The 17,200-nt window shown below is 35.6% G+C and overlaps 1 protein-coding gene across 1 annotated transcript in view; it reads right to left on the bottom strand.

Annotated features, from left to right (window-relative positions):
- Positions 1-17,200, bottom strand: part of Cpne8 (copine 8) — a 204,357-nt gene that overhangs the window by 169,100 nt on the left and 18,057 nt on the right. Inside the window, exons 2-3 of the mRNA XM_027934231.3 lie at positions 7,008-7,048; positions 5,772-5,818 (exon numbers count right to left, since the gene is read on the bottom strand). Of these exons, the coding sequence (XP_027790032.1) occupies positions 5,772-5,818; positions 7,008-7,048 (88 nt within the window). The remainder of the gene's footprint in view (positions 1-5,771; positions 5,819-7,007; positions 7,049-17,200) is intronic.

The raw sequence follows: 17,200 nt of genomic DNA, 5'->3' as shown, positions 1-17,200 counted from the left end.
GGAACTACTCTACCACTGAGTTTTGAGACAGGATCTTGCAACAATGGCCAGGCTGGCCTCCAACTTGTGATCCTCCTGCCTCTGCCTCCCAATCACTGGGATTACAGGTATATGCCAAGGCATCTGGCCATACTTGGCATTTTGATGGACTAAAAGGTAGAACTGAAAAAGTAACATTCCAAATTTTCTCCCACCAGAGCAAAATACAACAGTATTACTTTGAATCACATGTAACTGCCAACCCTCAACCACTTTTGACCTACAAAAATGACAATTTCATATGGTTCCACATAACAGTATTATCTTCCTTGATGTAGAGCCAATGCACATCCATCAATGCAGCCTCAGATTGCATTAGCTTTTTAGCAGCTGTGTAACACCACAGCTTCAGATTAGGTTTGAGGCCAAGTAAATCCCATAGGTCATTTTCCCATCAACTGCTGAGCTTGTGTAAAGAATTTTATAAAATTATATACTGTAGAAATTTATTTACCTGCCACTTGCTATTTTTTTTTCAAGGCAAGTCATTTAATCTCTTGGAATCCCAATGTATCTATAATGGTATAATGCTTCCTAGGTACCAGATACTGCTATCAGTGGTTCCCATTTCATCGTCAGAACAAACATACAACATAAAATCATTATCATCCTCCCTCATGTTACAGATGGGGAAACAGAATCACTGAGAGATGCAGTGCATGGCCCTCAAACAAAGAAAACTGTCTTTCTCAAAATGTTGAATGGGGACTACCAACAAATGTGGTATATTTCACTTTCTCCTCCCTATGTCTTCCCCAGTAAGTTCCTTTAATTGCTAAATGCTACATGATGTTTATCTCTTGCATCTGGCATATTTTTTTCTACCCTTCCATACTGTTCTCTCCTTCTGGAACACATTTAACTCTTTTGAAATTCCATTGAAATCACCTCTTCATTGTTAATATGGTATGAATATGCACCACCACCACCACCACCACCACCACCACCTCCCCGACACAAAATTCCTGGGTTGGAAACTTAATCTCCAATGCAGCAGTGTTGGGAGCTGGGACATTCAGGAGATGATTAGGTAATGCTTTCACAAATCGATTAATGCCATCATCTCAGGGGAGGGTTCATTACGGAGTGAGTAGGTTCCTGTAATAAGAATAAGTTCATGAGTTCATCCCTCCTACTCTCTTGCCCTTCTACCTTCCACCACTGGATAATGCAACAAGAAGGCTCTCTCAAGATGTGGCCCTCTCAGCATTGATCCTGGATTTCCCAGCCTCTAGAAATAAAAGAAATAGTTTTTTTTCTTATAAATTACCCAGCCTGTGCTATTCTGTTATAGCAACACAAAACAAACTGGTGACTCTCCATCTCCATCTCCTACACATTTTATACAATTCTGGTCCTATCATCTTCTCCATGTTTACTTTATTTTCAGTATCCAGTTTGAGTATGATTTCCTCTTACCAACTTTCTACTGCAACAAAATATCCTGTTTTCTTTCAGTTTAATAATATGCCATTTTTTAAAAAAATAAACTTCTTCCTACTTGAATTTCTTTCAGATTGAACTAAAGAAAGTCATAGTAAAAGTCCAAAATCTGATACAAAATGTCCTTCCATTTCTAAAACCAGACTGTAATGGTTGAGATCAGACTAGCAATGGTGCATAGTAGGCTGGCCTCATGGCTCTGGAGCCAGTCAGTATGGGTTAGAATCTTCACTCTATCATTTACAACCAAGTAAATATGGTCAAATTACTTAACTTTTCTGTGTTTCGGTTTCTTCATTCATAAAATAAGGATTATCATAGTTTCCAACTCTTAAAGTTGTGGTAAAAACTAAATTAGTCAATATATGTTAAGGGCTTGAAACAGTAGTTAGCCATTACTATTATGAAAGAACTTGTAAGTTATGCAAGAAACTTACATTTCACTGCTTAAGAAATAGGAAATTTTTCAAGCAAGGAGTTCAGCCTGTCCTTTACCACTCAATAAGAATGAGATCCTTGATTCAGTTCTGAAATATTTTCTATAGTCCTTTCTGACAAATCTCCTTATCTAATGAAGTTTCAAATTGCCCCATCATTAGGGAGCTGCATTGACCCAGATGCCCGGTTCCTTTCTTGGTTTCTGAAGTAATACCATGTTCTGAACACTCCTGGTATATTCTAAGCCTCCATGCAGCCTGGTACCTATGCCAGTCAGAAGTTTCATATTGGACTGTGCCAGGCCTTTGAGAAAGAGAACTCAAGAGTGAATGATAAGAGACAGCGTGACCTTCAGGAGGAAAAATCAAAGGAATGAAAAGAAAGATGAACAAGAGACAGACAGGAAAATGATGCAACAAGGAAGACAAAAGGCAACCTAAATCTGAATAAAGGGCAAGGCTTGTATGAGAGTTATTGTTTTGTTTTTTTCATGAAGGAGAATTCACAGTGCTGGGTAACTGACTCAATCACAAGTGGGGAGGAAGCAAGGACAACTATAAAAATTGGTTTTATATTTTGGTTGATGATGTTATTAACCATATCTGTAGCAAACACAAAGCAGACATAGGATAGGGAAGAGGAGCTTACTTTTGGATATTTAGAGTTCAAGGTAAATACCAAACAACAATACAGCAATGTGCAAAAGCAATTAGATATGATGCTTTTGGATAGTAAATATCTCCCAAAGGCCCATAAATTAAAGGCTTGGTCCCCAGGGTGGTGCGACTGGGAGGTTCTAGGGCCATTGGGGTGTAGCCTGGTGGAAGGTCTTGAATTCAATGGAGACATGCCCCTGAGGGTATTATTCTCTGCCACCTACTCCTGTCATGATGTAATCCCTCAATCAAAACAACAGGGTCAACCAATCATGGACTGGAACTTTTAAAACTATGAGCTAAATTGAATCTCTTCATAAATTAATTATTGCAGGTCCCTGTTAGAGTAACAGTAAATTGACTAATAAAAATTGGTAATAAGAAGTGGCATGATCTTTATCACTACTATACATAGTACATAGTACTTTATCACTACTACACATAATACATAGTACTTTATCACTACTACACATAGTACATAGTACTACTACAACACATGTTGTAGAGAAGCCTTTGGAATTGGTTTACAGGAGAAATTTGGAAAAGTTTGAAGAAGCAAGCTAGAAAAGACCTAAAATGCAATAAGTGGTGCTTCATTGGGTGATTCAGACCAGAATGCTAATAGAGATGCAATAGTAAGGGCTATACTGATGAGGTTTTAGATGGAAATAAGGACTGCACTGGAATTTGACCAAAGACTATTGTTGTTAGGACATGACAAAGAATTTGGATGCTTTTTGTCCATGTCCATGTGGGAGGCTAAGTTTATGATGAACTAGTTTATCTGGCAGAGGAAATTTCAAGGCAATAAAGCATTCAAATTGCAGCATAGGTAGTATGGGCTGCCGATAACCAAATTTAAAGTAAGAATCAGATACAAAGAGGAGCAGAGCAGAACATTTTAGAAAATTTGCAGTTTGGCCAGAAAAGGAGACACATTTAAAAAACAACAACAACAACAAAACACAGTGCCAGGATTAGCACTGATAAAAAAAAAATTCTCTGCACTGGAATAATAGGAAAGATCCTTGAGGATCTTTCCTTGAGGGACATCTAAGAAATATGCAAGGCCATCCTAGGAATCATAGGTCCAAAGGTGCAGAAATGCAAATTTGTATTCAAGCCTTTCTTTTGAGAAGACAGTCCTTGGGCACAGTCTTCACCTAGGATCCACTAAGGAATCATTTCCTTATGGTTAGTCATCAGGTTGCTAAAAAGCCACTGCAATCATAGTACAAATAGGCCCAGGTACAACTCAAGCTGGTGCAAAACCCTGATGTCACCTACACAATGCTAGTTTTCCAGGTATGCAGAATGCAAACATAATGGAGTCAGAGAAGCTTTCACCAAGACCTCAAATGAAAGCCTGAGGCAAGACAGTGTTCTGCAGGTTCAAAGTCCTATAAGCAGCCATGACAGGGCAATGCATAGAACTGTAAGACAAAGATCAAGCTGTAACAGAGACCCCAGGAAGTTACAGATGCCAGCAACATGCAACATTCACCAGGGAAAGGAGCAGGCAGCAAGCAGAGCCAGCCCCAAATGGAATTTTTTCAGAGGAAAGGTTGGTTGTAGCCCACATGGACAGCAAGGCCTTAGGGCAGGGGACTGACCAAGTCCTTGGGAGCCTACATCCTGCCACAAGCTGTGAGATGTGGAGATTTCAGATTTAATGTTTTTGTTCTGATAGGTTTCAGTCTTGCTTAGGTACAATTTCTTTCTACCTTTCTCTTCCTCCCTTTAGAGATGGGAATGTTTACCCTGTGCCACCCCAACCACTGTATCTTAGAAATATGTAATTTTCTTTATAATTAATTCTTTATAGGGCCCAAAGTGGAGTGTGCCTTACACCTCACAGGAGATTAGACTTAAACTTTTGAGAAATGGTGAAACAGAAATCTGCAAGGCCATACAGATTTTTATTTTATTTTTTTTAATTCTTAGGGATGGACTAAATGCATTCTCCATTAAAAGATGGACATGAAGTTTAGCAGACCAGGGACAGGGATCTTAAAGTTCCCCCAAAGGCCTATGTGTTAAAGGCTTGGTCCTCAGGATGGCCCAATTGGAAAATGGTGCAACTTTTGAGAAGCAGGGCCTAGTGGGAGGTGTTTAGGTCAATGGTGATTGAAGGGGATTGTGAAAGGCTAGCTTCTTCCTCTCTCTCTTTAGCTTCCCGGCAATGAGGTGAGCATTTTGCTCTATCATGTATCCCCCACATGATGTACTGCTTCGTCCAAACAAAAGAGCTAACCAACCACAGACTGGAACTTCTAAAACTGTGAGACAAACTATTCATTTTCTTTCTATAAGTTGATCATCTCAGGTATTTATGATAGTGGTGAAAGCTGACTAACATAAGAATCTTGTGCTCAGTATCCCAGTGGCTACCAACTTATTACCAGTAGCAACAAGTTTTGAATTGTGTCTTCTACACCAGTTATGACAATAAATTACAAAGATCTACTCTTACCCTCTACCTCACAATTGAGATGCATTGATAACATGGTTGATACAAAGCAATCTGTGAGAACAAATAGCACAAATCTCTGTAGGAAAATCTATCCAGAAACAAACCCCATTAAAACAATGCACTCTCTTCCTGAAATAGCCAGAAACGACAGATACATGGAATGCCTCATGTTTTAACATGCACCCACCCTCCAGTGATCACCTTTCTATTCAAACTTGGAGATGCACTAGAAAATAAATGAATAAAAATGATAGTTCAGACTCTGATTTTGCTTCATTAAACAGTAATAGTTGTATTAGGATACTAAGTGTCTATTTTTAAACAAATAACTGGCAATAGTCATGTGATATTTGATATCAAGCACTACACAAAACACTTTTATGTGGAATTTTATAAAAATCAGTTGACCTTTGAATGGGAGACTAAGTTAACATACTTGCAGGAGGAATCATGTGAAGTAAACTATAATAAAACACTAGGCTTACGCAAGCCAAAGTCTCAGGTTTAGAATATTTCACAAGCTCATAAATAAGCTAACCAGTCATAAGCATTCAGTAATATTAAAAACTATGATGCAAAGATAGCTGTCATAAAATGAAAGACAAAATCTTTGGACTGAAAAGACTTAAAAACAGGGAAGTTCTATTATGATTAAATTGTTAAAATATAGCTTATACTATATCTTCAAGAACAGTGATTTTTTAAAAAATACTCTGTCTTACCTCTCTCCATTCTTTATTTCCAACTCCTTGTACATATAAGACACAAACTACAAAAGATAAAAAAATACATATATAAATTTCTCTTATAAACACCAGATGGGAATGCATAGAATTTCCTTTTCAATGGTCCAAAAGCTACAACACAATTAAATGCCTAACTCCTAACCTTACCCTGGCAAGAAAATTACTATTCAATCATCAAATGATTAAAAATTATTTTAATGAATCAAAAAACAAACTGTATCAGACCTTTGGAATTTGATATGCATACAAACTTGACATGTAAAGAACACTATAATTATTTGCTAATATCTTTATTTCTATTGCATACAGATGTAGGTAAATTTTCAAACTATAATTTAATAATTTGAAGTATAAGTCAAATTTCTCCTAAGATAATTAAAGTGCTCAAAGTCATCCTAAGAGGGACAAACTGGGACAAATCATAGTCTCCATTTAATAATTACAACATCTACCCTCAATATTTTTAAACAGGTAAGAAATTGTATCAATCAATAAAGGGAGTCCAAGAAAGGGAGTTTAAGGGCTTTGGGTAAGATTAAGGGATAAAAAGAATCTCATCTACTCATAAAATAAACCCCAAGACTTTTTAATCTCCAAAATTCTAATGCCTTTTCCCCAATGACCACTTCAAGAATCTTCCAGCACCTGACAAAGACCTCTTTCCTATAATTAACCACATTGTTCATATATTGCAGAGATGCAGAACTCCTGCACATCAATTTCAAAATATTATGAGATTTGGAAACACTAATTGATTTACACACTTCTGCTGTTTTCTAATTCAAACTACCATTTTCATTTTGCAAGTTATTCATAAATTTCAATCTCTTTACTTAGTAATCAAATTCAGCTCATGCCAGCATTTCACTGGTTGGTATGCCTTCTATACCACTTCAATGATTTTTTTAAAGAAATATTATCCTGTGACTTAAACTCTTAAAATTACAGCCTACTATGGCTATCTTTCAAATGGTATTTCTACCATGTGACCATATCATGAAGTTTTAATTTCAAAGGAAACTGTCCTATGCTGGAGTTATCTGCATTTCCTTATTCTCAAAGTGCTAAGCCACTTCATCTTTAGCCATAGTTCTGCCCAGATAGATAAGCAAGCAAAGCCTGGGACCATCTCCCTCTGGAACTATAAGTTTCATACAATTTTTGCAAAATCAAGTAAGCAAAATAAATAGAAGCAAGTTAATGAATACTTACTTGGATCAGATTTAGAAAATGTGTCTCTGTCAAGAAGATTTCTGTTGAATAAAACAGAAAATGTTAGGTGGGTATAAGGCCAAAACATTTCCATTTATATTTATATAAATGTATGAAATGTTTATAAGTACATAAAATATGTGTATATACTTAGGTATATGTAACTAATAAAAAATGTGCTAGAGGTCTGAATATCACTGCACAGGAAGCTGGGCAGGGCGTGGGTTTATTACCTCAGTCTTGCCTTGCAGTTAACTAACATGAACTCTTCACATACTAACATTAAAATCTCTTTGAGAGAAGTAACTGTTTCAGGTTTATTTCTAAATTTTCATTGAAAGTTTACATGCTCAGAAATGCTTCCTGAATTGAAACATGGGTTATGAATACTGCAAAATTGTTTGGAACTCAGAGCCCATGATCAATTAGAACACACCAGTAGAGAAGCACTGTCTCTTACATCTATCCTGATGAGTTTTATGTTGTTATTACAGTTTGGAAATTTAAGATGAATATACAGACCCTGGATAAAGATTCTTTTCAATAAAGGAAAAGATTAAACAAGTAGATCAGACCATCATTATCAGAACCTTTTTTTGTATATATTTATACATTTATGAAAGAATTGAAATTGAAAGTAAATATTGAGGTATCCTGTTATCCTCAGTGGCAGTAACACAGCCTTATACCTTATGCTCATAAGAGTAACACAGGGCAATTAATGAAAACTTAAGATTGATACGTTATGATCAACAAGGGAAGCAATTATTAAATTGAATTAGAAAACAATCCCAACTAAAACTGACTTTTTTTTTTTTTAAAGGGACAATTTGAAGATACATCCTTTTTCTGAAAAGGGGTTATTATGGTGATGGCTTGAGGGTTCCAAAAGTTCAAATTTGTACTTCATATTCATCCTCCATTTATTGGTAATAACAGCTAAATTATATTTCTGTCTCTAATACTTTAATGAAAATCTCATGTGCAAGCTGTCTTATTCCTCCGCAGGACCACTGCTCCTGTGCATTTATTTGTTGTGCCCTTGGTATTTGAACAGGCCTGCTTTTTTCATATCAACCTGACATCCATTTTTAATTCATTCAGGTTCTCAAACATGATTGCTTCCATGGAATCACTGGACACTAAGAAAATAAAAACATATTCAACAGAACAATGAAGCACAGATCATAAAATGAAATATGTTTTGAAATATTCCTGGAAAGAAAACATCAGATATATTTATATTTGGAATTACAAGAGATAAAAAAAAAAGACCACTAGTCAGAAATCAAATTAAAATAATCCTTTCTGTCCCCTAAGCAGACACCATGACTCCAGTAATGGTTGGCAAACAGTAAATTAAAACATTTCCATTTGAAAAATTACTGTGATATTATATTTACAAAGCTAGTTCTCCACTTGAGTGGAAATTCTCTGACCCTTCCTGTAGCTCCAGCTTTTGTTCATTAAGTATCCTAAGAAAATGTTAAATAAGCGCTTTCTTTCAAAGTTCACAAAAATCAAGAGAGCAAAATACTTCACTGTGGTTCAGACCCTGTAACTATGATATATACATACTTTAAGGAAAATAATGCAATTTCAGTGCCTTGGTTATGCAAAGATAGATTACATTGTTAATTATAAATATAAAATAAAGGATTTTTATCAACATCAGATATTAATATCCTTAATGAAAAGACTTTCCTCATTACATTGTTTCTTGCCACAATTATGATCCATAACACATAATGACAAGGCAAAAACAAACAAAAAAATGATGTGACAAGAAGTAAAACTCCATGAAATTTAACTTTACAATTGTTTGACCAAAACCAGGAGAGAAATGAAGAGAGAAAACCAGAATGAGAACAAATTCTTGAAAAAAATAAAAAGTTCTAGAAAAAACAGAGTGAAATAATAATGAAGGTAGAAATAATAGTGAGGTAGAAATAATACCTGAAGAAATGCATAATAAAAACTGTAAGTGAATTGCCCGACCTGTTCTAATAACCACTCACCCTCAAATTCCAATTAAAATTCCTGGTCTCTGGACTTAAAAAGAAGATGATTAAAACAACACAACTAAAGCCGAGACCTGGACAATTAACTCTAACCAGTATCAGGAAATACTGGGCTAATGGAAAAGGCATATTTCATACATCTATAATAAGACAGTAGATAAGTGAGAATTTAGTAAGCTCTTTCTGAGAGCATCTAGGGGAAAGGATTCCCTGCCTGCCCTCTTTACTGTCCAGTCCTTATGGATATTAGTCCCATACAGTAGAGCACCCAGCTATCTTCCCTGATGACAACAGTCAGTCAGCTCATGTGGTAAGCCTACCTCCTCCAATTAAATGCTCAACAAGCCACTTTCCTATTTTAAGAAAGCTTCCAATACATTTTTTTTTTTTAAGCCCAGAAAATGTGCTGAGTAGAGAACGTGAATGTCAGGAGTTTACTGTCCATTGGCATTCTGAGTCCCACACTTAACAGCCAGGAAGCCTCTTGAAATGGCACCTCAGGTTTCCTTTATCTAACTGAAAAATAACAATTCTCTTTAAACTTCTGCACAATTCTGAAAGTATTTTTTCAAACAAATATTGAATGTCCAAGACCAAACAAAGCACTAGCAAACATATACATAAATATTAAAGACACATTCCCTGATTTCAAAGAACCTGAATTTTAGTGGGATAAGAAATTCACAGAAACAATTAAGTAGCAAAATTAGGTGGTACATTGAATAACAGTGTGTAATGGGGAGAAGGTATAGGAATCTAAAAACAGTCAAACTGAATCAGCTACAACAGCAGCGACAAAATCAGGTAGCGTGGATAGCTCTTATTCCAATCATTTTTTAAACCATACTATGAAAAAAACACTTATAGATATTTATACATAATTAAAATAATCTAAACAAATACATAAGCTGAAATAAGTATTAGTTTTAAAAGTCTCAAATATTCTTTTTTATTTATATATGATGAAGTTTTAATAATAGAAAATCAAACCCTCAAATTCCTCATACATAAAATGAACATTACAAAATGACCTATTTAAGGAATAGAGGTACTAAAAGTGACCTGTGGGTTCACCCAATAGTTACAGGCCTTCTACTTCCTCTTTTCTGAAACCAACTAACAAGCATTCTTTTTTAAAAAAGAAACATTATCCTACCACAGATGTGACTTGGAAAAGAAAATCTACTTGGCATTTATATGAATTCCAAAGTTAATAGTTTCAGAGTGTTAATAAGTGGAGTATCTGTGAACTCTTAAATTACTAGTTCAGAAAACCATACATTATATGTATTTTACAGAGTAAGTCCTCATATTGAAGGGATGGAGTACGTTCCAAAAAGCAATGTCACTTGTGGCCAGCCAAGCTCCAACAACACATAGAGGACTTCACTGCTATAACTGGGTGGAACTGTTCCACTAAATTTTTTAATAGGAGTAGAAATATAGCTTATAAATACAGACAAAGGATAAAAACCAATCTATTTAATTTCCTATGTAGATATAAATAGTGCTAATAAATATTTAGAGTCAACAATGCCTTATCACTTGACGAATATTTTCCAGCATAAATTTTCCACACATTGATAGAGACCAACATCTCTGTATCATACAGTCTCTCCTGCAAATTGTCCTGTAACAATAAGCAGAACAAATCTGGGCTTAATTAAAATTTGAAAATTATTAAGAGCCTTCATTTGCTATTTTTCAGTGTACTGTCTGGACCACTCTCAGCTTGCAAAGTCTTTACCAAATATTGCTTAGGCTCGCTCAGAAACTAGCAAAAGCTCAAACATAAGCAGAAGCCAAACACCTGCTGCATAAATGAAGAATCTTCTTATCTAATCAGAAGCATCAACTTTTTTCACATTAGTTATGGTGAGGTGTTTTATTATGGGAAGTGGAGTAGAAGAGGAAGGTGCTATTTGGGGCCTTTGCCCTAATAAGTAATCCATTAACTGAAAACACATGAGAGAGGTAGTGTCATTGGAATTATAAAGGAGCCCCATGTCACTAGGCCATCCCTGTTGTTCTTCTTTTGGGTATTATACTACCTCATGGTCTAGAATTAGGAAGTTGTTATTTATTTATTGGCAAGGAAATCAAAACATTTATTGAGTAATTGAAAGAAAATTTACTCAGTCTTTAGGAATGATTTGAAAGTAACATTTACATTCTCTGATTCATTTATTCATTATTTTACTCACTGAACAAACCTTATCTCTGGACATTCAGCATTCATATTTAAGAAAAAAATATTTTTTTCCAGACTGTAACTGTTATGGCAAAAGGAGACAGACTTGTTCAGAGGCAAAAGTAGGTTTAGAAATGGAAAAAAATAATGAAGTATTTTGAAACTGAAACTTGCTCAAAAGCCAAACCCAGCTAGAATCTAATAAGATACCAAGTAATTTTGAAAGATGGGGTCATCGGAAAGTACTTAACAAGATTATTTGGCTTTCACAAAGTAGGAATAGACTTTTAGATTTGAAGTTGCACAAATAGACCAAAAAATTTGTCTCAACAGTTTCCTCTGAAAGCCTGAGCACACAGGTAAAACTTCATCATAAATGACAGATACTACTCCACACACACTGGGAATAATAGAAACTTTATTTTGCAGTTTTTGCTGAAATTGGTTATTCCAAACATTTATATATTAGTGTTGCTAAGCTGAAAAGGCCAGTGATAAAAATACAGTTTCAACTTCTGCATTAGCAAAGTTTGGTTTAGATACTAAAAGAAATTTGAGGGGAAGACAATTAGCAGTAAACGTTTTTAGTATTTCTTATGAAGCATTCGATTGTGATTGATATTCTTGGAAATTACTTCAAAGAAGCCCAGCTCTGTCACAATCTGACAATTTGCCCTGGTTAACCTGAAATAAACAGAACCTAATGACCTGAAGAAATGTGAGGTTACTTGAGGGTGATGTAGTTTCCAGAAAACGGTATAGCATGCAATCCCTGATTTCAGCTGGGGAAAAGAAATACAACATTTGTATTTTAAAAAATGGATGGAAAAAAAGACAGAGTGCAATATGGGCCTTCTTAAAAACCTAAAACTCAGGTACGAAATTTAGTTCACTATCTTTCCCCAATCTCTCAGCTCCTGTATTTCCTATCTTGGTGAATGGCAACTGTAGAAGGTGAAATAAGAGCCACATGAACGTGACAAGTTCCAATTGCAAGAACCTATATATGTGACCTTATTTGGGAAAAGGAAAAAAGCCTCTGTAGATGTGACTATCCTATGAATCTAGAGATAAGGAGATTATCCTGGGTTCTCTGGTGGGTCATAAATGCAATCACATGCATTCCTATAAGAAGAAAGTGCAGGGAGATTTGACACCCACAGAGGAGTCAGAATGGAAATGGGAACAAAGCAGAGAGACCTGCAGCTTCTGGCCTTGAAGATAAGAGTGTTATGGTCATAGATCAAGGTATGCCAGCAGCCCTCCATTGGAGAGTGATCCTGCTAACACCTTGAATTCAGCCCACTGACACTGATTTAGGAATTTTAGTCTCCAGAGCTGTGAAAAATAAATAAATTTTGGTTCCTTTAAACTAACAACTTTGTGACGATTTGTTACAAAAGCACAACACTGTCCATCCACTTTTCCAAGCAAGACTCCAGGGTCATCTTCCTTTTTTCCTCTCCCTTAAACCTAAAGCTTCTACCACCATGACGTGTGCTTCTATAACCAGCTATTTTCCCAGCCTAAGATTTCTTAATGGTGGAGTTGTCTCCCATCTTCCAACTCATTCACTAAGATGCCTCCTAAAGATACTTCTCCACAGAAAATACCTGAATAGATGGCTCCCTTGCAAAAAAAAAAAAAAAAAAAATCATTTGCTAACAGAAATTCTGAATTCCATTTTTTTATTGGTTGCTCAAAACAGTACAATGATCTTGACATATCATATTTCATACATTTGATTCAAGTGGGGTATAAATTCTTATTTTTACCATGTGTACAGATTGCAGGATCATTAAGTACTACAGACTGAACCCAGAGGATTCTACCACCAACCTATATCCCCAACCCTTTTTATTTTTATTTGAGACAGTGTCTTATTAAGTTGCCAAGGCTGGCCTTGAACCTCTGATCCTCCTGCTCAGCCTCCTGAGTAGCTGGGACTTGTGGTGTATGCCATCATGCCTGGCCCAAACTCTTTACATAGCACTAGCCACATTCTGACAAATATAGACCTGGCTATGTCTCTGGGGGCACCTCTATAGACTCTTCTTCAGATATTTCAGAATTTCTGCATCCCCTAAACTACCTATCCACAGCAATCTCTCCCCCAGAAATTTCCACACCAACATCTTTCAAACTCTCCCACAGCTATCACCTAGGCATGGAGAACTGATCATTCCCTCCAATGTGTCCCACTTCACTCAAAATGAACCTATATCACAAATTCCACACCTACTATTTATTCACTGACCCAGTTACAGGCTCTGAGCTCAGCACTTTAAATAAACCATTTCATCTAATCCTCACCATAGTCCCAACAAGTAGTGATTATTGGCAAAATCCATTTTCCAGATGAGATTACAAAATTCAGAGATGTTAAATAAAGTGGTCAAAGCCACAGAAGTGCTTAAGATACATTTTTTATAATTAAAAATAAAACTTTGGTCTTATTTTTTGATATTTAATGTTTGTATTGATTATATTAACTATTGGTTGCTATCATTGACAAGAAAATTAAATGACAGGCAAATGACGTTAACATTTGGCATCATTTTGGATGTTTTAGAGAGTAAGCTATAAAATAACAAGAGTAGTAGAAAGAGAAAAATTAGTTTTACTTGTAGAAGATTTAATTTTGCATAGAGAAAAACAAGAGAATAAGCTAATAAAAGCTTCTAAAATTAATAGATAATTCAGTAAAGTGATTGGAAGTATGAGGAAAAGGTGAAGGTCAACTCTGGGTTATCAACTGTTAATAATTCTTTTATCCAATTCAGGCTTTTCAATAATGATCTGCTGCCTTCCCTTGCTGAAGTATGTGAGGGTTAGGCAGCTCTCTTTCACTATAACTGCACTCCCAAAGCAAATCTCAGACCAAATGTACCAAAGAGACAAACATTCATTAGCAAGCAGGACCCACAACAGTCACACAATATGCTCTCTGAGTTTAATCAACTTTTAGCTCGGTCTTTGCAGGCACTCCAAACAGCACTTTAAAGCAGATGTGACTATGGTCTGTTGTCATAATTTATCTGAGCTTCTGGAATTATCAGTGTAGATAATTCCCTAAACATTCTGTACCCAGGACTTAAGGAGTCCTTAAGACCAGGGGAACATTCTAAAGGCATAAGCAAGGGCTCACTAGGCATGTGACCTGTTCTCTCTGGCAATATAGTCACAATCAAGGATGGGCCACAAATGCAACAGTGATCCCATGAGGCCATAATGTAGCTGAAAAACTCATATCACCTAATGACATCACGGCCATTCCAACATCACAGACCAACACTTATATTTATGGTGATGCTGGTGTAAACAAACCTACCATGCTGCCAGTTGTATAAGTGTAGAACACATAGAATTATGTATATTATATAATATTTGATAATGACAATATATGACTTACTGGTTTATGCATTTACTATACTAATCAGGGTTATTTTAGAGTATACTTCTTTTAGTTATATACAAGAAAGGTTACTGTAATTAGGCCAGCAGCAGACTGACACATCTCATTTACATCCCCTTTTGACTGCGCCATTTTCTCTTATGCCTGATTTGTGTTTTGCTCATTGTGGGTATAAGTGTGTGTGTGTGTGTGTGTGTGTGTGTGTGTGTTTACCATATAGCCTAGGTGTATAGTATGCTGTACCATCATGATTCATGTAGATAAAATCTGTGATATTTGCGCACTGACAAAATTGCCTGAGAATGCATTTCTCAGAATATATCTCCATGTATCTGTTGTTAAGCAATCTTTTTGCATAACAGCATTATTCAGATATGATTCTTGTACTATGAAATTTGTCCTTTCAAAATGTACAATTTAGTTTATGGCATGTTCACAGAACTGTGCAACTATCACCTCTATTTAGTTTTCGAACATTTTCACCTCTTTCCTCTCTGCCTCCCACCAAAAAATCCTGTGCCTGTTAATAATCATAGCCTATTCCATTTTCCCGTTTCTGGTAACCATTTATTTGTCTTCCTTTATTTCCTATTTGTAAACATTTCATATAAATGGAATCATTCAATATGTGATTTTTATGACTACCTTCTTTCACTAGTCATAAAAGTTATGACTTTTCCATGTTATAGCATGAATCAGTACTTCATTACCTTTTATGGGCACATAATATTCCATTGCCTAGTTAAACCACATATTTTTCATCAGTTGTTAGGCACGTGGGTTGTTTCCATATTTTTTGCTATTATGGATAATGCTGGTGTGAACATTTGTATACAAGTTTTTGTGCAGACATATGTTCATTTCTGTTGGGTATATACCCAGCAGTGGAAGGTTGAGCCTTTTAGTAATTACACTTATCACATTTGGAGGACCTGCCATACCATTCTCCCAAGTGGTTGCACTATTTTATATTCTTACCATCAATGGATGAGGGTTTTAATTTCTCCAAATTCTCTCCAATACTTGTTATTGCCTGTCTTTTGTATTATAACCATATGATGTATGAAGCAACTAACCCATACATCTGATTATCATACATTCCACCAGAAAAAGGAAAAAAAAAAACATTTCTGACATCTAGAATAATTACAACACAGTTTGGTGCTCATTAACCATTGATGGTGTAGTAAGTAGTCCAGAGCATATGGACTTATGATTAAACTTCAAATACTATCTCACCACATCCAAATTATGCTGATTGAAATGATTCAGATTTAATTTTACAGCCTAAAACACACATTTATGACATTGCCTTTGCTAAAATATTTGAAAGTAAATAGCAGAAAAATATATTATCTACCAGAAGTAACTGGACAAGATGGGAAGAAAATAAAACATGTTCCCATTTTTGAAATCTTGGCATGAAGACTGTCTTATAAGCTTCACATAAAGCCCAGAGGAAAGACTAACCTATTTGATAACTAGTGCATTTTAAGATTCTGTACAAAAATGATTCAATAATTAAAGTTAAAATATAACATCTGCTACATATATCATAGATAAAATGTTATAGCTATAAAAATATGAATCATTCTCTAAATTACCAAGGAAAAAATATAAGCACCCCATAAGAAAACATCTGGCTAAAGAAGTTAACAAGGCATTGTATTTTATGAAAGTAGAAATATAGCTGGTCTTTGAGCACATTCAAAGAAATTCATCCTCAATAATGAGCATCGACATGTAAATAAATAAAAAGCTAGTTTTCTCCTATGAAACAAATATTAGCTACTCAGTAGCAAATGACATATTAGGGCTCATTTAGTTGTGACAGAAAAAAAGAGAAATCTATGATGAAAATCCATGCAGCTGATTCTATGAGAATAGCTAAAACAAGGACAGAAACAGCAAAACTTTTTCTGTGAGCATCTGTTATCAGCCTTTTTTTTTTTTAACTGTTTCTTCTACTTCTCTTGTCCACGTGGAAGGAAACATAGATACCTAGAGACCTTAAACTTTACATTTTATAATTCTGGCACCCTAGAAGGGCTGTCATCTTTTTCTTCATTACAGTCACCAAACCTCATGTATTTATCCCTAGCTGGCAGGATGCCTACCTCTGAGACAACCAACTGTGGCTGGATGTGTATAAATTAAATAATACACTGTGATCACGGACAAGGGTCACACTCATTCAACCACAGTCCCTCTTTATTTCAACACATATTTACTGAACATCTAATACATAACAACCACTGTTCTAGGAAGTAGGCATAGAATGGTATAAGAGAATAGTGAAAGCCTGATATTGAGTTCAGTTCCCAGGAGAGAGGAAAGATGCAACCCATAGAGAGGTGGCCACTGGCATTTCTGTTAGTGTTAAGAACAGTGGAGACATTAAAATCTAGCAGTGTGAAAGTGCCTGAGAGGCTCGTTTCAGGGAAGGCCTCTCTGATACAACATTTGAACTGAGAAAGTAAAAAGAGGCAAGCATGGGAAGATCTGGTCATGTAGTATGCTAGGCCGACATTATAAGTGCAAAGGACATGAGACAGAAGAAGAAAGT

This window comes from Marmota flaviventris, chromosome 3, assembly GCF_047511675.1.
Source record: "Marmota flaviventris isolate mMarFla1 chromosome 3, mMarFla1.hap1, whole genome shotgun sequence".
Classification (NCBI taxonomy): Eukaryota; Metazoa; Chordata; class Mammalia; order Rodentia; family Sciuridae; genus Marmota; species Marmota flaviventris.
The sequence above is the reverse complement of the archived record's forward strand: the minus strand, read 5'-3'. Positions and strand labels throughout refer to the sequence as shown.